Source organism: Crocuta crocuta, unplaced genomic scaffold, assembly GCF_008692635.1.
Source record: "Crocuta crocuta isolate KB4526 unplaced genomic scaffold, BGI_CrCroc_1.0 scaffold247, whole genome shotgun sequence".
Classification (NCBI taxonomy): domain Eukaryota; kingdom Metazoa; phylum Chordata; class Mammalia; order Carnivora; family Hyaenidae; genus Crocuta; species Crocuta crocuta.
This window is the reverse complement of record NW_027531910.1, coordinates 3,355,960-3,379,747: the sequence shown is the minus strand read 5'-3', so window position 1 is coordinate 3,379,747 and position 23,788 is coordinate 3,355,960. Positions and strand designations below refer to the sequence as shown.

Genomic DNA, 23,788 nt, shown 5'->3' with positions numbered 1-23,788 from the left:
GGACTTAAATGGCTAACACCTACAAATGCATGAATAAAAGATAAAAATGAAAAGAAGATGGCAAATCAAGTAAGAGGAAATGTATATTCTAGCAAATTTCAGGAACATTCTAATTTAAAAAAAATACTAAATCATTTCTTAAACAGCAGGCCAGAACTATTAAGCCAGTAGCTTATCAAAGAGGGATATCTTAAAAATCCAACAGAAGACACATGCTTCTGTGCCACATGCTTCTTTTTCACTTTTTTTTCTTGAGATCTCATAAACAAGTACAGCCTCATTGCTTCCAACAGTTCAGGTAAATGCAAAAGTTCTATACTTGAGGTATAATTATTTGCCTGTCATTATGATGTATGACTTTCGATCCTGGCTAAATGGAACAGCTGAACAAGGAAGCTACAACAGCCTTACCTGCACCAATCACACGCTCAATTTTAATACAGGAGGCATCTAGCTCCTTGGCGAATTGATGGACAGCTCTATTTGGGTCCTCATAGGTTTCAGGGTCAATGTAGGTTTTGGTGCCTGGAAATTTAACTGTAATGATGTAAGAAAGCATGACTGTGATGAAGCAAAGCACTTATTGTGCAGTCAGCCCAGGAATTTCATTATGCAGAGTGCTCCTTGGAACAGTGAACTTGCTTCCACATCACCTGATTCACAGCAGTTTTAACAGACTACTTCAGTCTGTTGGCGTATAGGTATTATCTGCAAGCTTCTATAGGTAACATAGGATCCAGCTCATAGGTTACTAACTGAATTGCTTTTCCAGTAAATCAACAAAAGACATCACCAAACTTCTCTGACATGACTCTTATCAGACTGGAGGTTTAATTAAATTCACTGCTATCATGGCATAGTTCAAGCCATATTGAGGTTTGTAATGGACTTGGAAACACATTTGTAAATCTATCAGTCAGTCAATCAATCAAATTAATACACTGGGAAAAGAAGACATTTCATTTACAGGTAGCCTACTACACTGACAGCAATATTAAAAACATTTAGACATCTTACTTATTCTTTTGATTTATTTTTTTAAAGACCAACCACCGTTGACATATACATAAAATTAGTACAAGATGTAAGGGACCACTATCACAGAATCAGAGAGAGATCTACTAAAGACACAGATTCATCTTCACCTTGAAGGGCAATAGAGGCCAGATGTACAAAATGCAGAGTAAAGTTAGAAAATTTACAATATTCCTGGGATCTGCTAACCATGTGTACCAGCAATTTGAAAGAGGAATGGTTTATATGAACTTTCAAATATAAGGCTCTGGAAGGAGGTAGCCAATATGCCTCAGAAAAGGTAGTCAAAATTCAAACAACATAGAATCACCTTAAAAGTTAAAATCTTCTTAAAATGCACCCAGAAGCATGCAGGTAACAGATAATGCTATGTCAACTTTAAATCAAATCCAGTTACAATAATGTATTCCATCTCTAATCATTTGGTTAAAGACAAAGATAAGATAGATAGGCATATATTTGGTTATATTAATGCAATAAAAAGAATTACACTATATCCTCAAAAAAAACTTTATTGTTTTAACAAAGCCACTGAACAATCTTTTCATTAAATCTTACTATTTTGAGAACAATATATTTATGTATTACACTGCAGCCTAACTGTGCTTATGTCATCACATTAAATTAAAATTATATTTAAAAAATAAACACATAACAAACAAAAAGAAGCAGAATGTATAAAGGAAAATGGGATTTAAAAATCTTGATTTATTCTGCTGTAGTTGATTGTTTATCCAAAATTGATTGTCTTAAACAATTATTGTTGCAGTTTATAAAACTGACAGATGCTCATTTGTTACTAAAGCTGAACATGAAAAAAAAAACACAAGAAGAAAAGAGAGAGGGGATAGAAAGAGAAAAGAGAGAAGAAGGAGTACAGGGAAGGGGTGGGGGAGAGAAAAAGAGAGAAGGGAAGAAAACAATAGGTTAACCTCCTAGATTGGCAGGCAGATGGAGAATGAGCCATCTTCTCCCTTTTCATTTTCTTTCTTTCTTTCTTTTTTCTTTTTTTTTTGTTTTGCTTTTTTTTTGTTTTTCTTTTTGTTTTGTTTTGTTTTGTGATAAGGGAGCTAGATTGGAGGTAACCTTCTGCATCTCAAATGGGTCTCTGATGGTTCCTTATTCAAGCTGTCGTAAAACATTTTGACAGGCCAGAGCAATTTTGGCATAAAAACGTGAAATGCTGCCCAGCTTGGATTCAAAGACATTGTTATAAGAAAGGGGAGGAGGAAACAAAATGTAAATTGGAATTGCTTCACTAAACTTCTCCATTGTGTTTATATCTTTAAATGTAGCACTCGGGGCCATGGAGAGTTGAGGGCGCCTGATACAAATGACTGGACATTCTATTAAATTCAGCACTCTAAAAGCTAGTTAAATGGTTGCTTTCATGTTTCTGTAAAAATTCAATCTGGTGTCTTAGCACCTAAGAAAATTGTCTGTATACTAAAGAAATAAAAGGATACCAACTTGTAAACAGCTGGTGATCACAGAGTTGTACTTTACGTACTTTAGATATGGCTGTAAAATCAAATAAAGTGCCTGGTTCTCATCAAATGACAAGAAAAGATATCTTTGTAAAAAAAGGTGATTCAAAAATATCAAGGATTTACTAGGATAGGATACTGTTAAGTGCACTTTATTTTTTCATTATTCACTTAAAAATGGATGTTTTAAAATAAGGAAAGTGTTGACATATTTCTGAATATTTTGGTTTGTTGTTTCTCTCAATTTTGGAGAATGAGCTTTTGTTGTGTTCTAATATCTCATTTACATTTCTCATGAGTGTTACAAAACTTAAAACCACCATTGATATTTTGCTCTAGAGATGAAAATGGTTTGTATATATCAGGCTTATCTTATCTATGTCAGCAAGTAAAACACGCAGCTCTATCTTTTCTAATTACAAACTCGATGTCAAATGTAAAAAAAGCAAATGGCATCAAAATATTAAAACTGAGTGATGACAATTTAGCATAAGGCTTACCATGTTTTAAGTAAGCCAGGTTTCAATTTACTTCCTGCATTAACCTGAAAGCTAAAGGCAAATACACTAAAACATATTTGATAATTTGGGGATGTCTTAGATATATTCAGTAAAGGAAAGAAAAGTGACAAATAGTTGAAGGCAAAATTAAATTATTCTGTCATCAAATTATTCACAAATGGGTAGAGTTGGAGATTTTAGGCACTATATGTTACTCTTCCACATACATTTTTTACTAGATATAAAAGTTTAGTCATTCAAGTTTCAACTCGCTCCTTTCTGTTGGGGAAGTGTTAAAAATAATCTCTCATGTTGTAAAAGAGAAAAAAATGTACCCGTCGTTTTTTTCTGTGTATGTCTATAAACTGCCTCTGGCACTCTCTTCACTGAGAATCATAGTAACGATAATAATAGTGCTCACAATTTGCGTCTTTAAACCATACATTTTCTTGATTGATGTTTATACATTTTTTTGTAACTTTAGGATGGGTACATAATAATATCTTCTTACATACTGGCATAATAATTTGATAAATAACATAATAATAGATGTAATTCATGGGCAAATTAGGAAATTTATCTATCCAAGAGCAATCTTAGTAAAGATTATGCTACCAAGAAAAATAAGTGAAATTGTTTTTTAATATTTCCAAAATTTAAAAATAAAAATGACGGGTTTGGATATGAACATCATTAATCATTAGAACTAAAACCATATGATTGTGAGGTTTTTACTTTGGCTAGAGGAAAGAATGACATTCATTTGCATAGCTCTCATTTTTTCATTTGCCATCCACATTCCAATAGGAATAATATTAATGCAGATGAGCAGCTATTTTCTTTGGTTTCCCAAGGCCTCTTCTGAATATGAGTTCCAAAATCAATGTTTAAGAATCAGGGAACCCAAAGCCACAGAAAAACACTGCAGGATTAAATCCTATTATGCAATTTATGTCTGGGGAAACATCTATCAGACAGACAATATATATAGTAGCTGAAGAGAAAGAGGCTCCTTGGCTTAGGCTTTCATGGTAGCATCACTCATTGGATGGGAAAAATGGGTCTATCCTTCTAATTTTAAATGAATCCCTTCACTAGAATGTGGGCCATGCAACAGTTAATGAATTCTTGTTAGAATGGTATGAAACGCTTGGGCCAAGTTTGCAAAAGGAAAAACTGTGACACAAAAGCAGCTAAATATCCTGCAGTTATACTAAAATTTCTCAGGAGAGATTACATTCTGAATATATTTTGTTTTTAAAATTCACATCATATGATTTTCATTCTAAATATCTTGTTCAAATGCTTTAAAGCAACATTTTGAGTTCATTGGTACTTTCAAGCATGATACATTAGGAATTGATTCATGCCAATACTAACAACCAGGTCTCTGTATTAATTGGGGTACAAATAATAAAGAAAAGCCAAACACTTACAATGAAAGTAAAGTTCTTCATCCCCTTCTTGGTCAGCTTTGCTATAACCACAGTGCCTAGGAAAAACCCAAATTTGTGAAGCTCTCAATGATCTTTATACACTTAAAATTCAGTACAATAAGCCTTAATTCTTTAACAACTTGCTAGTTAGAGCAATAAACAAAATGCAAAAACTTCTTGCCTGTAGTTATGAACTCATTAATAAAATACAGCAACTCGTATGCATAAAAAACATACAGAATATAAAGTCTTTGTATGAGACAACATAGAAGAAATGTACGCCACAGATTTTAGATTTATCAATGAGTGAATATTTGCTTATACTTTTTTCTGAAAAACAACAATGACAAAAGCGGATTTTAGATGGTTTCCACAAACCATTAACTAAAAGAGAGAATTTTTCTCTAGGTAGCTCCTGTATTTATAACTGGAAACCTAGCTGAAAGTAACTAATAAAAATACACCCAATAGGACTTAACGATACTCATTGCTCTTAAACTAAAGGCAATAAATGATTAAGCTCACACTGTATTTGACCTTGGGAGAATGGAAACTTATTAACCTTTAGTATCTCATCCCAGACAAAGAATGTTTGTCTTTAGTATGTAACATTCTAATACACTAAACAGTAAGTAATAGGATAACATAATTCTGAAAAATCAATACATATGGTGTTCAAGATTAGAGCAAATTTATGTTTTACCTTCTTCCAATGATGAAGCCGAAGACCATGAACACCAGGATGATGGTCCCTGCCACTGCAACCACGGCAATGATAATAACAGGGTTCTGTTCACTGGAGACCGCTGTTGCTGCAAACAGAGAACAGAGGCTCAGAAACACTCAGTACCATGCAAGAACTGGAGAGAGTCAACAAAATCTTAGAAATAAGAGATATCTATGCTATTTAATTTACCTCTAATTTTAAATAAATGCATTACATTGTAATGATATGCATTTAAATAAATGTTTATATTTTGCATTTTAAGGGGAGGGTAAGGACAACACTTTCATCTATTTTATATTCCTCAGCTGTAAAAGATAACCATAAAATGCCTTATTGAATGGCTATTCCCTGCTTAGTTGTTGAAAACTTAGAACTCAACAGAGAGAGATCTTTGATCTGCAGTTGCTATTAAATCTCTACTTTTTTTCCCCCAGCAAAGCATTTGATCTCTGGGCCTCTTTTTCTGATAGGTAAAAAGGAAACAAAACAGATACTCTGCATTTTTCAAAGGACCTTAAGTGCTTTATCTCTCAAATCAATATAAAATAAAAACCAACATGGAATCATAGTAAGTCATCATGAATTTATAATCTATCATAATTTAGGAGACAAGATGAGAATTATTTGTATTAATTTGACAAAGTATGCAATAAACACATTTGAGAGTGTAAGATTACAGAGGAGGTAGGCTACTTATAAAAGAGAAGACTTGGTGCAAGTACTTTAACAAACAGTTTAGCATTATCTAATTGCAAAAACTTCCTGTGCAATGCTGTGATTCTTCTATGCCTCTTAAGGCAATCCCAGCCGGACCTTTCTGAGAGTCTCTTTGGGGACAGTGTGTATTTTTGTGTCCTTCAAAGCAGCCCCAGATTCCAATTCTTCATCACGTCACAAGCCCTTCCACTTCCATTTTTCCAAATTAGTAAAGTTTTACTTATATGAAAATTTATAATAGTCCTATTTTCCCTAGAGTATTATATTTCCAATACTAGCACAGACTTCATAAGACAATCAAAGGAATATAAAAACAATGAAATGTATATTCCAATGAATGATCCAGTTGCAGAATGTTATTTAATATATAATGTCAGGCTAATATAGTTTGCTTATTGCTAAAATAGTCAACAGCTGCAATCTTTAATATGAGGTAGGATGGAAAATACTACTCTTTCTTGGTGGTGGCAAGGGACTGAGTCTCCAGAGCAGTAAATTATACATAGGCAGAGTATGTTTTGCCACAATAGGCTGCATAAAGTTTTTTCTGATTTGCTTTCTGTATTTTATCTATGTTTTACTTTTGACAACTCATTTCTTAATTTTGTATACCTCTGCTAACTATAGGTAGGTCTTAGACTGGAAAACAGCAAAGTAGCTCTGGTGTAATAGACAGTTTCCGAGCAAAGGTATATACACACTTCGTAACTCAGCACCTGCTGATTTGTTCCTCAAGGGAATTAAACAAGGTGGCGGGGGGAGGGGAGAGAAGAAGAAGAAAAAGAAAACAACTTTTATACTTTAATTTCTGAATTGCAGCCTATTATTATTCAACAAAGAAGATTTCAAGTCTTTTTGTTTGGTTTTTAAAAAACAATTTTATCTTTCTCCCACTCCCATTTATATATATATATATATTCATATATATGTATAAATAGTAGTTCTGTTCACGAGTGAGGAAAAAACTATACACATATGTGTAGAAATTGTTTCCATCCAATCAATGTGCCCCTGGGTCTAATTCTTTGCTTGTCTTAGGCTCAGCTCTGCCTTAGCTTCAGAAACAGAACTCCAATGAGAAAACTGAATGCGAGTGAATGATGATTAACATTGGTGAATATTTATACGTTTTACTATACAGTCAGGGTCACATTTTAATCTTTCCATAGTCAACATTTATGGTTAATATTTCCATCTATTTCATGGGTAATAAATTTTAAAAGTAATCTGTAAGTGTCATAATCACCACACCACGGGTTAAAATTGTAAAAACAGCAGTATTGACTCTGAATAGATAGGGATTTTAGGATATAAATGCAATAGAATAATCTGTTTAATTTCCCTATTCAAACACTGTTCCAATGACTTCTCTTTGATGGCATCTTCTCTTTTGCTCTCCATAGTGATTCACTGTGTCCTAACACTTTGATAGGATTGGGCCCTGCACTGCACCAGTGCTAAACTGTATGGTAGGATTTGTACGCCAGTCTTTCACTTTCACTAACCTTTAAACAGAGCATAACTGTGTCAGATGTCTCTGTGCATCCCTAACTCATAGCTCGGCATCTTGTGCTAAATTGGCAGTTCTCAAAGGGTAGTCTAGAAATCTGAGGGTCCCTCAAGAGTTTTCCAGGGGATCTGCAGGGTCAAAATTATTTTATATGATATGATGTTATTTGCCTTTTTTGCTCTCATTTGCTCATAGGTGCATGGCTGAGTTTTCCAGAAGTTACATGACATGTGACAAAAACATTACTCTGGTGGCTAATCAAATATGTGTTTGTGTGTTTTAAAATTTTCTGTTTTAATTTCTAACAATGAATACCAATAGATATCGATATCAATATCAATATCCAAATAATCAAAATCTCTTTGGAGATCCTTTATATTAACAAAATTTTTTTTTAATGTTTTATTTATTTCTGAGAGAGAGAGACAGCATGAGCAGGGGAGGGTCAGAGAGAGAGGGAGACACAGAATCTGAAGCAGGCTCCAGGCTTTGAGCTTAGCTGTCAGCACAGAGCCTGATGCGGGGCCTGAACCCACGAACCGCCGTGAGATCATCACCTGAGCCGAAGTCGATGCTTAATGGACTGAGCTACCCAGGCGCCCCCTCAATATATTTTTTTAATAGGCTTCATGCCCAGGGTGAAGGGAGCCCAGTGCAGGGCTTTAACTCATGACCCTGAGATCAAGACCTGAGCCGAGATCCAGAGTTGGATGCTTACCCATTTGAGCCACCCGAGTGCCCTTCAATGTTTTTTTTAATAGGACAAAAGCTTGAGAATGGCTGTGTTAAATAATAAATAAAAACTGACTTGAGACTTTCTGTGTGTACTCTGTGTATATTAACCTAGGTAATATTAAAAAAACCCTGTGAGTTAGGTACTGCTATCCCAGAATTAGGGTACAGAGAAGGTACTCATGCGAAGTCTGACAATTGGCCATGGAAGAACTGAGATGAGAAACCAGGAATGTGTCCACGAGCACCGACTGAAAGTGATAGTCTGTTCCATGTTGATGACCACAAGGTATTCATTCCCTGCTTATTTGCTGAGTGCCTTCTATGTGTCAGGCACTAATAACAGGCACTGGCAAGACAAGAGTAAGGAAAAGAGATATGGATAATTCTTTCATCAACTTTACATTGTAGTGGGAGAGAATATTCTGATGATAAAAATGGAAAATTCTAACACAAAAATACAATTTTAACATTCATTTCATGTGATCATTCAGGTTCTACTATTTCATCTTATTTACTTCATTTTTTTAAATAATGAAATGAACATCTATGAATCTCAGCATAAACTAATGATAATCTCAGCATAAAATAATACCTATGAATCTCAATATAAAATAGTTTGTCCCAATATTTTCAAATTATGAAGTCAGCACAATGCACAAATTTATTTTGAGTTTTCAAAATAAGAGGTTTGACCAATAAAGTATGACTAGAGATAATGAATTAATGTTTCTAATTTAAGATTAAACTTCATAAATATGAAAAATATCATTTTAGGTATTTTATTATATTAGACATTATAAAGTAACATCATGAGATCAGTCTAAGTTGAAAACCACTAGAACACATTTAATACAGGAACACTCAAATGTTTAAATGTTGAAATCTTAACAGGCTTTAAGGTTATGTGGCCACTGAATTTAGATATTCTCATTTTTAATCTTAGATACTGCATTTTAAAAAGATAATAAAGAATAATGGCATTAAGTTTATCACACAAAATTATATGACATTTTCCCAGTTGATGCTTTTGTGTCTATAATTCTACATCAGTAATTTATATTTCAAATTTATTATAATGTATGTTTCATTATTTGAGGTCCTGAGAGTTACTGATTAATTTTAAAATATAACAAAATATTTTGGAAGAGGAGTACTGTTAGCAAACTTAACAAGCATTCACTAATCAAAGTATACTTGTCAATCTGCCTTTTTAAAGCCCTATAAAAATATTTTTCTGAAGTCAAAATAACTGATAAAAATTGTACTGATTTAATTTACTTAAAAACTTTTTCTTAGAAATTGAGGAAAGAAAAATCACATAATGTTTTTTAGCTCATCTTTGTTCAGAATTTTGTGAGAGGAGTATCTGGGAGGCTCAGTCAGTCAACCATATGACTCTTGATTTTGACTCAGGTCATGACCTCACAGTTCGTGAGTTTGTGGTTTCCACTGGACCCTATGCTGAAGGTGCAGAGCCTGCTTGTGATTCTTTTCCCCTCTCTCTGGCCCTCCTGCAAGTATACATGTATTTTTTTTTTTTTTCTGTCTCTCTCCCAAAATAAATAAGTATTTAAAAGAAAAAGAGAGACCCTTGTGGGAACACTACATTGGCAAGTAGATGAGAAGGTAACAGCTGGGGAACCCTGAGCCTGAGCAGTAACATCAGGAGAAATCAAGAACTCCAAAATACAGAAACACACCCCAAGATCTCAGCCAGCTGAGGAACAACCAGAGTAGTATGTGAGCTGTTCTGAACTTGCACTCTGGACATGCATTCCAACATACATCTGCTTATTTGTGATACATATAGACACATGCATTTTTGTTATCTTATGCAGAACTGTAAAACAAACAAAATTATAAAGGGAATGCAAGATACTGGTGATGTTCTGTTTTGAAGCTAAGTGGTCGATACAGAGATATTCATTTAATTCTTATTAATATTTCATATATACTTTGAATATATTCTTTAGTTTAGTATGCTTGAAATATTAATAGAAGATGAAAAGAGATGATAAAAATAAAAATAAATACAGTTTCCAAGATCTTTCAAAACTGCAATGTTTGAAATCATCGCTAACAGGCAAGAGGCTTACATTAACACAGATTTTTACAGATCCATCTTTCTCTGGCCCACCCTGTGTAAATCCTGGCTTCATTTGGGGGTTTCTGGGAAGGATCACCTTTGACCGGCAGAACCAGAGTAATATTGCTTTGGATTCTGCAAAAACAGCTTGTGTCAACACGCAATTGAACAAGTCCTGTTTCTATTTCTAACGTCATCTTTTCCAAATAAGCCCAGTATGGATTAAAAAGACTAATATAAATTACAAAATTCTAACACTGAGACACAAAACAGCAAATTTTCAATTGTTATTCTGTCTAACTTTTACAAAGGACATATTTATGCACATATATTCACCTTTAAATATAATAATAATCTTAACCAAATCATCACTCTCAATATTGGAAAAAATATGACAGTTATAGAGAGTAAGAATCCAAACCAAAGGTGGTAATTACCTTCAAACATTTTACCTGTAGCTTCCTCTAGTGTAGCAACATCAAGCCTGGGACTGTAATTTCCATAACCAGCAGCAGTAAAAGCCCGAATCTGGAAAACATACACTGTTCCTGGCTTCAGGTTATTAATGGAAGCTGAAGTGGACTTGGTTTTTACTGTCGAATAGGTCCGTTCCCTTTGATCCTAGAAACAATATATTCAGGGAATATTTAATTGTAATTGCAACCAGGCAATTTGACAGGCAATTCTTGCAATTTATTTCAATTTACTGCATTGTTTTTATAAAGGCTACACTGTACCCTGTGGAATACTGTAACACTGACTTGTTTCTAAGATAATATAAAATGTAAATATGAACACATGCCTTTGTTCTATAAATTTCAAAGAGAAATAATTTTGTTAGACCTTTTATATGTTTTTGAGCTTTTGCTTTGTTGATAGAGGGCACAGTGGCAAGAACTATTTAGCCATAAATATAATCAAATGTCCTATTGACCAAAACCTGGGTACACTTATAAAATCTATGGGTTCATAGAGGTCTTCCCTTCATAATGTAGTTCTTTTAATATTTTTCCTGAATGTTATTCAGCAAAGAAAGGCCATATGTGAAAAATGAAGAAAGCTATTAACTCAAGAAATTTAACGCATACCACCACCATACTGACATATCAATTGCTTTCATTAAAAAGTACATTTCTCGCAGAATAAAACCACTTTTACAAAATAGTATTTAATGGAATATTTTAAATTAAAGCTATCAATATTAAAGTTAACATATTATAAAATTTGTGCTTTGACAATATTTTAAACACTCATTTAATTTCCTCACTTTTCATATATGAAAACCGAGGCTTGCAGAGTTTAAAAATGTGTTTCCACATTATATATGCTAAATTAAGAATAAAATAAGTATAAAAATTCAAGAATATAAAAATACTCCATTAAAACAATATTTAAATGAAAAAATTTAAAGCTTAATTGATATGACTCTGATGGGCTTTTTATTTAAAAAGCTATAAAAACTAGCCATCAAAATATTCAACTTTAGAGTTTCTTATTTGTTCTAAAATAAATAGTTGTTTCTAATAAAACTATTCATTGAAATCTGAAATGTCAGTCTGGTTGTTTGATTTGCCTTCACACTGATATTTGCAAAAGTATAAATAAATGTACACTTAAGCTATATTTAGTGAAGCTGATTTGTGACTATCTTAATTATAATCACTTATAGAAATGATTGTTGGTATTATAAATATATATTTATCTCAAGTAGAAGAACTAGGCATAACTGATATTAGATGACATAGTAACATATAAAGATCACATACTTACACATGTTACAATGCAATACTATTATTCTGTTCTAATAATTGCCTAATATGTAAGTTCAGCAAATGTAGATACATTCTGGTTTTGTCATGAAAAATACAAAAGAAACCATCTGAACAAATTTACTCCTAAGGAAGGATTTGCAAAATATTTTGTTGCATTGTGAGAAACTTTACTCTCATTTACCACCTAACATATTTTTAAAAAGCATTTTATTGCTCTTGAAATCTGACGAAATTTCAAAAGGGACTATAACTGTTAGAGCTTACTGGAAAACATATATAGCAAAACCAACATTAAAACCAATGATTCCCTCAGAGAGCATCTGATGGTGTAAAAACTGTATTCCCTGGTACAAAAGTAAGGTATTTAAAATGTCAGATTGGCCATGGAAGTCATGAATGCATAATGAAAATAATAAGCAAAAATACTGTAAACTTAATCTGAACATTGAAACTAATCTTAAACTATATTCTCTTCAAAGGGAAATAATATATCTATTGCCAATGCATTTAAGTTATTCCATCAAGTCAATTCAGCCCCCAAGTTTTTCCAAAGCTTTAGCCTCCTATTTTGGAATTCTGTCCAAATGGTTAAACAGTTATGCATATTATGGCATTTTAGCTAACTTATTTAAGTCAATAAGGAACACTGTGTTAATAATACAGTGATATTAATTACTAATGTAATTATTATTAATTACTACTATTACTAATGTTAATACTATTATATATTTTATTATATGTTAATAATATAGTAATAATATTACTAATTAACATTAGTAATATTAACAATGATATTAGTAATAATAATAATAATAATTTCTGTGTTTCAAATCTTAAACCATGTCTTTCTATGATGTAGAGCCTAGATAATAATTTGTGAAAAGGTTGCCCACCCCCTTCCAGATAGTTCAGAAATGAATGCACTCATACCATTTAGTTATATCTCTACTAAAATTCAGCCATTATGGAGAGATGAAAGGGCAGTGCTTGGGTTTCAGCCATACTGTTTTTCATGGAGAAGGGAGTATGAAGAAGTGGTAGATATATATGATTAATATAACATATATGGAATAAATTTCAGGAGGAATTTAAAGGAGTGGAGTATTATCATTTGATTCTGAAGTTTAGAGAAACTACATTCTTTATTATAGAAAACATTTTTATGTTTTCAAATTACTAAGTTACTTGAGGCCACCATCGTTACCAGTGAAACTATATACTTAAAAGAAATCATAAGGGTCCAAACAGAGATCCTAAAAGAACTGTTTTTGAGAAAAGAAATGCACTGGGCTGTATGGTTTCTGTGGTAGTGAAACATCCTACATCTAATTATTTATCAAAAATTGAACAAATATACCACCAGTGGAATATCTTCCTTTGTGTAACAGGCACTTAATACACAGCAATCGTAATTATAATGATGAACTTGAGATGCAGGAAGACGGTCATTAAAAATGGCTAAAATTCACTCTGAATTTCACAACAGCTCTGAACAGTGGGCCTAATGACCAAGTTTAGGCTATACTGCAGTAGGATGACACGAGACACATCGGCTACACATTTCAGCTGCTCTTAGCACTTACTTTCTCATAGTACTTGATTTCATATTCCGTGATGACTCCATTGGGATGCTCTGGCTCCTGCCAGGAAAGTTCCACACTCCGCTGCAGCACCCTTTCCTTCATCACTCCGCTCACTTGCGAGGGAGCTGTTTGGACAAGACATGTCAATAAACAATGAGAAAATTCGCTGGATGCCTCAAATCAAATGTCACAACGGATCAGTACCATGCTGTGCCAGTTTCATTAAGGTAAAAGAAAGCACCTTTTCAGAGCTCACAATTCAGCAGCTAATGAATATTCAAACAGGACCTTATTACTGTTCATAAACCTTAATAGAAATTTAAATTAAAGTGCAAACAGCAGAAGATAGCATTGTTCAAGTTAGTGAAAAATGGAAATGATGGGGCTGAGAATGACAATTAAGCAAATGTATGCTAATTAAGGCTACAAAATATGATTTCAGATTAATCTCCAGTGATAAACTAAGTCCAAATATTTACTTCACATGCAATGGCAATACACTTTTTAAAAGAAAAAAGCACTTTAATATTGTGTAATACAAATTATTTGAAATGGCTACTTCAGTGTTCAATTCAAGAGACCGCACTTTTTAAAAAATGTTTTTAAGTTTTAACTGTGTGCGAGCATGCGTGTGTGCGCGCGCGCGTGTGTGTATGTATTCCCAAAGAATTCCAATTAACCTTGGGAAAAATTTTTTACACTTCATTAGGTCAAGATGCAAGAGAACGCTAAAGCTGCTGCTACTTCAATACGTGTGTGAACACACACACACGTTCTTGCACATGTAATTTCTATGTACGTAACCTAGGTTTCGAGCTTTGATAGAAGCAATTCAAGCCACGGTTTTGCTCTTTCTATGTAGATAATAATATGCTGAGAGCCCTTTCATTCTAATTAGTGGCATATACTCTTTTTGGTAGCTAAGACTGTGGAATGTAGCAAACTAATTTGCTCTGTCTAATTTGCTCGGTGATGATTAACTAGTTGTCTCCTCTGTCTAAATGAGTAGCTGCACTGGCTTGGCTGAATTTCAGTGGGGTCATTATGTTTCATGTATCATGTTCTATCTCGTTCTGTAAAATATTTTCAGGCTGTTAATTTAATTTTCAGATGTCCAAAATTGTTAATAATCTTGCTGACAGAAAAGCAATTATACAGGGCCAAGGCTGTTTAAGCAGGCTCCTGATATTTATCCCTTTGACTTCATTTTGTTTCTTCTACTTCTTAATATTTTCTTGTATCAATGTCTAGGAAACACATTTTTCACTTCTTTCCGGCTTTGCGATTTTGAGGGAAGGACATTGATGATGCATGATTCCCATTTCCTCTCAGATTACTAACAGAAGCATAACTAGGGCAGATTAAGTGGAACAACTTTCCCTTTAGGGGGATGCAGCTGAAGTATTCAACAGACTGTGTTTACAGACTAAATGCGTTTCTGATAGGTTTCCAATGAAACAAATTTCTAATAAGAACTCTTATTTTTGCCATGACTTTTAAAACCTGAATATATGCAGTGAAGAAGAATTTATTTCTAAAGTGATTTGTCTCTCCATCCAGAACATGCTTAGCATATTTTTAGCCACCTGGGATGTTCAAGAGGCTGCTTCTGCAAGCTATAGCCCGGGGAAACACAAACCCCAACTAATTTTGAGGTGCAATTCTACTTAGCAAATAATTTCCAATAACCTATTTTATTTAAGATCATTCTGAAAAATCTGTATTTAAATTTTAGTGAAAAATAGAATGTAGCACGGGTAAGAAAACTGCAATAGTCAGTAACACTGAATTACTCAGTAAGGCTGCTGGCCTTGGATCAGGGTTTAGGACATGACGTGTGCCATTTGGAAATACAAGTATTGAAAAACAGGTACAGAGCTAGGAGCTGCCATCTAGGTCCTTTTCAAACAGCACCCACAGCTGAATGTGATTTTCAACATAAGCAAACTATACCACCTTTTCTTAGTTTGTATCCTAAATAGTAAGGTGAAGAGACACCAAATTCCCCAAGGAATGGAGGAGTCGTGGGGCACATAGATGTGCCTCATTTAGTTTCGCAGCAATATCTAAGCATAAAATGAGATTTGATTTCTGCAGGTTACACACTAAAATTATGTTCATTATTTCATCCTGGAAAAAAGCTTTTACCAATAAAATGATGGTAACCGAGGACTGGGGGCGGGGGGAAATCAAAAATACATTTGTAATATATAGTATTTTTATCACAGCATTAAAAGTAACTGTACTATAATGTATTTTCCCTCTTTTGTACAAGGAGTCCTCTGTGAATGACTATTCTCCTGATTTTCAGTATATTTCCTTTTTAAAAATGTGTCCCATGCCGATACTACATTGAGTCACACATTTAAAAGGGTCAGAGCTAGAAGTATTAGCACATGGCCCTTGAGAATAGATAAATTACATGATAGGAAATATCTTTGTCTTACGTCCTTCAAGTACAGCATTTTGGTACTGGAGAACCGATATTTTCCCTTGAGTTTCAATATTTTAGGTATGAAGATATGTAGCTCATAAACAAAAACATCTCTAAGCTAGTCAGAGTTTAACAGGGTCACTTTTTTCAGATAAAGTTATATGTAAAAGTAAAATTGAATTGGCATCAGGTTCTTTAATCTTAAATGATTACTATGATTAATATGGTTGATCTAAATTAATCACATTGTAACAATGTCGCTAATATACTCACTCTTACACCAAAATATCCAAATAACTACAATTTGGAGTTCAGTTTTAAAAGAAATGTATGCAACTAAATGATATACACACTTAAGACCCAATTAGGTGCGATGACATTTAAATTACATTTTTGTAATTAGCAAAGTGAAACAAAATCTATTTTAATTGGGATTGATGTGAAGCTAATAAATAGTAACCAACAATAATAAATTTATTAAATTGTAAAATGTGGGAAAGCAAATACTATGGGAGCTTTTATGCATGAATTTTTGGGAGGGTTTCTAACAAATGATCATCAGGTTCATATCTCACATAAGTTTCTAGCAATATTAAAACATAAAAATTAATTTCAACTGAAGAAACTTTTCTTTGCCTCTAAATATTCTCAGGATTTATGTGGGGGCACATATGGAATCTGTATAATTGACAGTGAAAGACAATCTTAGGAAATTCAGAAAATGCTTTCTGTGGTTCAAAATAGAAAATCTCAACAACCTAAGAACAAAGTTGATAAAGTTGATGCAAAAGGAAATCAGAAGTCTACTAATAGGCCAAAAGGTAAAACCTGTGGGCTGCAATTATTAGTGGTAGGCTTTGAATTTAAAAATAATCAGTAAGAATGGTGGGTTTATGTATAGACCTGAACCAACCAACGTTTTAACAGATTTTGAGTTTCATGCACTGGTGCATTATTTTTGATCTTAAACAATTTCTAATTAAAATCCAAGTATAACATATATATTTAAATCACAGGAGGAACAATATTCATAAGGGCTCCATTTTTTCCCACTAAAATATTAAATTTCCCTACATGCATGGGAACATTTCTGAGCATGAAAGGGGGGAAAAAGACAATTTAAAAATATTGTATAATAGGCAAATGGCCCTCTAAAGATGTCCATATTCTAATTTCTGGAACACGTGAATATGCAATTACATGGCAAAAGGGACACTGCAGATGTAATTAAGGTTATAGACCTTACGATAAAGATATTATTCTGGATCTTTGCCAGTGGGCCTAATCTAATCACATCAGCTCTTAGGAGCAGAGGAATTTTTCCAGCCAGGGTCAGAGAGATGCTGCAGAAAGAGGAGCCAGAGAGATTTGAAACATGAAAGAAAATCAACCTCCCATTGCTGGAGGAGCCACGAGAAAGATGAGAAAATATGGTAGCCGACTTTGGGATTGAAGATGGACCCTGGTTCACAGAGGAAGGGAAACAGACGCCACAATTCTATCAGTACAAAGGCCCTGAATTCCGACAACAACGTGACTGAACTTGGAAATGGATCTTCCCCAGAATCGCCAGAAAAGAGAAAGTCCAGCTGATGACCTGATTTCAGCCAGTGGCCTTAGAGAACTCAGTTGTGCCCCATTGCACCCAGACTTCTGACCCACAGAACTAGAAAATAATGAACGGGTGTTGCTTTAAGGTTTTTGTGGTAGTTTTTTATGGTAGCAATAGAAAACTAATGCACATATTAAAAATATATAAGTAGACTTACTAGTATTTTAATGAAGTCTATGAACAAAGGTTAGTGGTATGACCGTTTAAAAATGTGATCTATCAGACTTTATGTTGAAATAGCATAGAGTCATGGAATTTTGATCTTAATTAGGACTCAAAATGCAATGTCTTATAAAAAAAATCTCCGGGGCGCCTGGGTGGCTTAGTCGGTTGAGCATCTGACTTTTGCTTAGGTCATGATCTCGCGGTTCGTGGGTTCAAGCCTCACGTCGGGCTCTGTGCTGATTGCCAGCTCAGAGCCTGGAGCCTGTTTCAGTGACTCCCTCTCTCTCTGACCTTCCCCTGCTCACGCTGTCTCTCTCTCTCCTAGAAATAAATAAAACATTAAAAAAAAAATTTAAAAAAAAATCTCCAACATACATTTGGAAGAAACATTTTTTGTATGCATGGTAGAACTTCAATGAAGCTCATGAATTTGATTTTGGATTTAAAAGTAATTTATTTATACTAAGCATTCTTTTTATTATAGTTAAATGTTCTCAATGAATTTCAATAAAGAATGGTGAAATTAGGGCGCCTGGGTGCTCAGTCGGTTGAGCGTTCAACTTCGGCTCAGGTCACGATCTTGCAGTTTGTGTGTTTGAGCCCTACGTCGGGCTCTGTACTGACAACTCAGAGCCTGGAGCCTCTCAGATTCTGTGTCTCCCTCTCTCTCTCTGCCCCTCTCCCACCTATGCTCTGTCTCTCTCTTTCTCTCTCAGAGAAAAATAAACATTAAAAAATTAAAAAAACCTCTAAGAATGGTGGGTAAAAAATAATATTTGTATTGCTAAACAATACAATGAGGTAGGATGGGTCAAAAAGCATGAATGACCTTTTAATATTCATTTCAAGTTGTTAAATCTACTGACATTTGTTAGATTTCCATTAGGTAAATCCAAAAGTGAAAATGAAGACATTTTTAGAACACAGTCAAATGCATATCTGACAACAGAATAACAGTCCTTACTTAATGCTTTGTTGCTATTCAGTATGGAATTCATTTTTAACAATACCTTGAAATAGCAAATATGTGTATTATTAGGAGCTTAGTATTTTATAACACAACTTCTAGCTTTCTTATTCTTCCCCACATATGTTTCATTTTTACACTGCTGGACAAACATGTGAAAATATATAGAAATTTATTTCAATAATAAACACTAGGCTATAAGTATACATGATTCTGTGGAGTATCATGTAACATTTCAATTCCACTTTTAGGGTATATTAGAATACATAAAAAATTCTAACATGTGATTTCACTAAACTTCAATTTCTTCCTGGTAGAGAAAGAAATAGAACCACTAATAATATTATGAGCAATAAACATAAAATTTTATGTGAAAGAAAAAGTGTAGAGACTAAGGGTAATTGAGTCTGTAGCAATTACGAACAATCCATTTGCAATAGATGTCTGTCAAAGTACCTTTGGTTGGATAGAAGCATGATCTATGGCTAAACAAAGTCTATAAGTATTTGAAAAAAATCAGTTAATCTTTCTCAAAATTAAATTACATAATTTGCATCATTATCTTATTCAACACACCAATTAGGATGGTGATGTTTTATTCAAAATGTAAAATATACAATATAACAAATAATATGCATCATAGAATAGATTTCTAAATATATTTCAAAACAATTACTAAAAAGACAACTTGACTAAGAGCTAAAAATAAGATCTGAAAGTTCTGTGAATAAGTGAATATGATGTTGAACTGACAGTGCAGGTAAGGAAAGTGTTGGATTGGTATCCAAGTCAAGGAGATCTGTAAGTCAAGTCAATACATTTTCAGTAGGATAATAAAACATATAACAGGAACAACAAAAGACACCACTCCATTATTTGAACAACTAAGAATGGCCTTGTCCTTTAAAGAAGAGTCACAACATTTTTGTAAAAATGATCTGACAAAACATCTTACTGAGAATAAAATTTTCTTCTCTGGTATCATCAGTTGATTACCAATCAATTGTTTTCATGTTTAATTAATTACCGTAGGAGTTAGCACTTCCTGGCAAAGTCTCTATGTAAATTGCTTTAAGGGCAAGGGTTGCCGAGAAAGCTACTGTGGCGATTGGACCTAAACACATATTGGAACTTCTGCTAACCTCTAAAATGTTAACTGATTCGTTAATTTGTAATTCTTGGTGCATTTGGATTTTCATATAATCACAGTGTAAATGTAATTCTTCATGTAAATAAAATAAAATATTATATAAATGGTAGGTATACATTAGGCAGCTTCCCAGAACTAGCTGTACTATTCATACCAATCAAACCTACAAAGGAGTAACTAAATGCTGACCTAATATAACAATTCAGAAAGATTAAAGAGCCCTTGATATTGAGTCAGACATTTTATTCATCTTTGTAATCAATAAGCGATGCTACTTTTTACTACTGATCTTCCCCAACTTACAATGGGATTTTGCCCAGATAAGCCCATCTAAGTTGACAATATTATAAGTTGAAAATGCATTGAATACACCTAACCTACCAAACATCATAGCTTAGCCCAGCATACCTGAAACGTGCTCAGAACACTTGTATTAGTCTGCACTTGAGCAAAATCATCTAACACAAAGCCTAGTCTATAATCAAGTAGAGTATCTCATATAATTTACTTAACACTATACTGAAAGTGAAAAACAGAAATGGCTGTAAGCATAGCAGTTGTTCACCCTTGTGGTAGCATGGCTCTATGGGAGTTGCAGCGCAGGGCTGCTGACCAGTATCACAAGAGAGGAAAAGATCAAAATTCAAAATTTGAAATACAGTTTCTATTGAGTATGTCTCACTTTTGTCCTTGATAAAGTTAAAAAAAAAGGGAAGTCAAATAATTTTAAGTCAAACCACTGTAAATTGTGGACCACCTGCAGTTCAGCTCCATTCAAATGTATTTGTTTGCCCTTTACTATCTGCAGGGCATTGTGGCATTTCTACAGATCCTTACACTTGCAATGGACACATACATGATCTTCTTTATATAATATATGTGTATAATCTTCTTTCTTTCCTACCACAACCCTGTGAAGTAGGTACGTTCTATTTTGTTGGTGAAGAAGCTGAGGGTTACAGAAATTAAGCAGAATGCAATCAGAAAGGGGCAGATTTTAGATGGAATCTCTTGTTTTTAAATTCTAATTCCCATCTGTTTTCAACTACAGAACAATCACTCCAGGTGAGAGTAGACACTGGAAGGATGAAAGCTGAGCAGTCATTCATTCATTTGACATTTGCTAAGATTCCATGATGTGCCATAAGGATGAAGAGGCCCTTAGGGACCTGTTCCATAGGCAATAGTCCTAGAACCTGCAGATACCAAAAGCAATCAAACTGAGTAGAAATTTTCTTTAGTTACTATTTTTGTAAAAAAGAGTGAATTCCTGTATATGCGGCACAATGCAAACGGTATAAGAGTACAGAGCAAAAAGAAAGACTCCCTCTCAATCTGGTCCCATGACACAGTTACCCTTGCCTAAAGCAACCCATTCATAGCAGTTTCTTTGATATCCTTCCAGAAGCAGTCTAGGTGTGTACAAGTATATGCATCTTTTACATGAATGATATCCTAATAGCACAGTTCAAAACCTTGATGTTTTCACTTTTACTTCATTTTAAAAATTGTATTATGGAACATATGCAGATCTGCATAGCTCTTTCAACTGTGTCATGTTCCTATATACAGATGTACTAGGATGTATCTGACCAGACCCTTATCAATAAGCATTGGCCTTTCTCCATCTGTTTCTCTTATACATTATGCTGCAAAGAAACTGCTGGTAAGCCAGTGTTTAATATGAATCCTCTAAGGAGAATAACATATTTCAGAGCAGTCTAGTGCCTGCAGGTGAAAAAAGGTGGGTGAGGTTACATGGGCTGAATAGGCAACATGTTGCCATTGTTAAAAGTCATTTGGAATCATTGCTTCATAAAAGGAAATGAGTACTAAATAAATTTATCATCACTTCAATATTTAAGACAGTGACACTCTGAATGCAGACTGGCTACTCCCAAGTGCGGCTGCAAGTTGGTGGCTTATGAGGAGGTGAGGAGTTTGTATCAGATGTCCCACTATGAAACCAAGGACTTTTTTATTGTTGTCGCTCAGTTGACATCTTTTTTCCCAAGCGAAACTTTCTTTATGAGAAAAGCATTTCTTCTTCTTTGCAGTTTCCTTGATGACTTTCTTCCTGGGACAAGCTTCTTATCATATATTAGCATTCTGAGTAGCAATGTCTTTTAAAAGTATTCTAGCATTACTCTTAAGTACCCTTCACTGTTATATTAAAATGCCCAGAAGGTAAGATCACTCTAACAACATTGTCATTGATTTCTGATGAGAGTTTCATTCATTTATAAATTCAACATAAAATTTTCATGACTGAATATAGTATAAACAAAGAATTGTAAGGACTGCAAAGATTATGAGGCTAACATTCTCACTTTCAAGGAGATTTTACCATAGAAAATGTAGAAAATGAGTTAACATGCGAATATGCACATTCTGAATACACAAGTAAGTACAATACCATAGATAAGATATCAAGCATGTGTAGGAAGTTATTGAAAGGCAGTCAGGAGCAGCCATACAAAAACTTTGCCTGCTTCAAAAAAAAATCAATTCTAATTCCGTGTTTGGTATAACTACATATTTAAACTAATCATCAGGAATGTTGTCATCAAGTCTATAATCTGCAAGAGATAACTTTATATCAACCAAATAATAGCAGAGCCAGGTTCAAGACCAGGCCCATGATTTCTTTCCAGTGGCCTCCACCAATAAGTCACAACTTCTTGAATCATTCTTCCTCTGTTTCAGCTAATGTAGACCTATTACTTTTTTTCCTAAAATACCATTTCCCTTGTTGACAATACTACATGATGTAACATTTATTTTATAGTTTTTTTTAAAATCTACTCTGCTACTCTGATGCTCCTTGAAGACAGGAAATTTAGAGAAGTGGCAGAGTGTAGGAGTGAAGGACACAGTCCCAGTGAACTAGTCTACTGGATTTGCTGATGAATTTCATTGTTTATTTGAAAACTGTGCAACCTTGAACAAGGAACTGGACTTCACTGTGCCTCAGCTTTCTCAGCTTTAAAATAGCTATAGTCTTGGGGTGCCTGGGTAGCTCAGTCTGTTGAGCATCTGACTTTGGCTCAGGCCATGATCTCATAGTTTGTGAGTTAGAGCCCTGCATCAGGCTCCCTGCTGTCAGCACAGAGCCCACTTCAGATTCTCTGTCTCAGACTCTCTCTGCCCCTCCCCCACTCACTCTCATGCTCTCTCTCTCAAAAATAAACATTAAAAAATAGCATAATCAGATTGCATACTTCATAAATAGAATTGTTCTAGAAATTTAATATATAAATACATATTAAATACTTAAAACCATTCCTGGCACATACTAAGATCTCAAAACAACATCTTATGTATCATTCTCCTGTAATTTTTTGCCTGTATTAGATTTACTGAGGCCTGGGACTCATTTCAGATGAAGCTAACATACAACTGAGTTTGAGGACAATTTCTTTGCAGCTTTGGGAGGAACATAAATTGTCATTTCAAGGAGGAATTATAGGGCTCTTCAAAATAAATGCTGCTATTTATTATATTGAGAGTTTTCATTCAATTTCTGTAATTTAGAAGTGACCAATTTCTACAATTTATATTATTTTATATGTACAAGCTACACAGAAAGGCATTCATGTTAAGCCATTTAGGAGGAGCATACTACTGTAAAAAATGAAAAAACTACCCAAACGATACATTTATTTTTCAAAATACTGTACTACATATTGAATTGAGAACAAAATATAGATGAAGCAATGTCTTTATTTTGGATGGTAGAAAAAAAAAACAAAGACTTTGAATGATATTTTTTAAAGCCAACATCACACGTGGTCTATCAGGTAATTTGGCTCTATCTCTAATTTTTCATGAATCCACAGCTAAAGACTAGCTTCTTTACAAGGCCAACATGT

The 23,788-nt window shown here is 33.9% G+C and overlaps 1 protein-coding gene across 5 annotated transcripts in view; it reads right to left on the bottom strand.

Moving 5' to 3' along the window:
- The window catches only part of EPHA7 (EPH receptor A7), a 168,653-nt gene that overhangs the window by 18,011 nt on the left and 126,854 nt on the right, over positions 1–23,788 (bottom strand). The window contains exons 6-10 of one of the 5 annotated variants that reach the window (XM_077774677.1): positions 13,589–13,713; positions 10,671–10,854; positions 5,162–5,270; positions 4,459–4,514; positions 412–537 (exon numbers count right to left, since the gene is read on the bottom strand). In XM_077774677.1, the coding sequence (XP_077630803.1) occupies positions 412–537; positions 4,459–4,514; positions 5,162–5,270; positions 10,671–10,854; positions 13,589–13,713 (600 nt within the window). Of the gene's footprint in view, positions 1–411; positions 538–1,531; positions 1,841–4,458; positions 4,515–5,161; positions 5,271–10,670; positions 10,855–13,588; positions 13,714–23,788 lie in introns of those variants that run through there. The other 4 variants (XM_077774678.1, XM_077774679.1, XM_077774680.1 and 1 more) reach the window with 4 other exon arrangements.